At 65.4% G+C, this 1,250-nt stretch overlaps 1 protein-coding gene across 1 annotated transcript in view; it reads right to left on the reverse strand.

Annotated features, from left to right (window-relative positions):
• SOX18 (SRY-box transcription factor 18) overlaps window positions 1–1,250 on the reverse strand; it is a 3,096-nt gene extending 1,846 nt beyond the window's left edge. Inside the window, exon 1 of the mRNA XM_017881151.1 lies at window positions 1,183–1,250. Within this exon, the coding sequence (XP_017736640.1) occupies window positions 1,183–1,250 (68 nt within the window). The remainder of the gene's footprint in view (window positions 1–1,182) is intronic.

Genomic DNA, 1,250 nt, shown 5'->3' on the forward strand with positions numbered 1-1,250 from the left:
CGGAGGCCTCCCCCGCGCACAGCCCCCCCACCTCCCCCGCCACCTCTCAGACGGAGAGACCCCCGGGTGGGAAGGAAAGGGCTGCCGATGTGGGCCGGTGCTGCCAGACTTTCAGAGGCGAGCTGCCACCCACCCACGGAGTCGGACCCCCGGGCAGTAACTGGGGGAGGGCGGCAGTGTCCCGCTCGTTGCCGTTCCCCGCACCCCCCTAGGAAGCTCCATGGGGAGGAGAGGGCCCTTTTGCACACCAAGTTCTTGGGAGGCTGCCTTCCCAACAGCCGGCAAGTCCTTCCTGGAGTGCAGCGCCCTCAGAAAAGCCCCCGTCTTTGGGGAGGCGCTCTGACTACCCAAGGGCGCCCATGCACAACGTTCCTGGCAGCACCAGGGACTTTGAATGCCTTTATGGGACAAGGTGGTCTTCGTGTTTCTGTCCTCACTCCCAAACCAACTCTGGCACAAGGCAAAGCTGACACAGGGAGGGAGAGAGCAGAGGCCCTGGACAGAGCCCACAAAGAGAAGGGGGAGCAGGGATGCAGAGGCTGTGGCCTCCTCCCTGCCCACCTCAGGGCCCTTGGGGAGGGGGCTGGGACCCGCAGGGGCTGTGCGGCTCCCCTGCCCAGCCCAGGCCACCGCTGCAGCAAGAGGCAGGGCTGACCTGGGTCCTTCCCGCTGGCCCCTCCCTGGATCCTCTGACCTGGGGAGGGCCGGGTTCCAGAGGAGCGTCCGGCTTCCTGAATTTTCACTGTCTCCTTCCCACCCCATCAGGAGGGGATCTCGCCTCCAGAGCTGAGGGTCTCCCTCTGGACGTCCTCCCCTCCCACTGCCACACATGGTTCTACTGGAGGAGTGTCGAGTGTCCCCAGCAGCCCTCCAGGCAGGGTCAGAATCCCCCCCACCTCACGGCACATCTCCTCATAGCCTGGAGGCTCTGCAACTGCCCTCCACCTACCACCATGCTGGGAGCCCCATGGGTAGAGACCACAGATCTTGGTGACCTTGAGCCTGTGTGGCCAGAAGCTCTTGGGTCTCTGTCCCTGCCAGCCTCGCTAGGCCACATCCAGCCTATGCTATGAATGCGGGGGGGCCCATGTGGGCCTTGCAGTGCCCCTCAGAGGCTGTTCCTGAACTGTCCCCAGGGGCGCTCCTGCCCTGAGGCCAGCACCCCCACAGGGTCACCCCCACCGAGAGCTGTCGCGGTCGGTGTCCAGCCCTCCCCAAAGCGCCACATCACAGTCTGTCTCGACGCCCAT

This window comes from Rhinopithecus bieti, unplaced genomic scaffold, assembly GCF_001698545.2.
Source record: "Rhinopithecus bieti isolate Rb0 unplaced genomic scaffold, ASM169854v2 scaffold_12573, whole genome shotgun sequence".
Classification (NCBI taxonomy): Eukaryota; Metazoa; Chordata; class Mammalia; order Primates; family Cercopithecidae; genus Rhinopithecus; species Rhinopithecus bieti.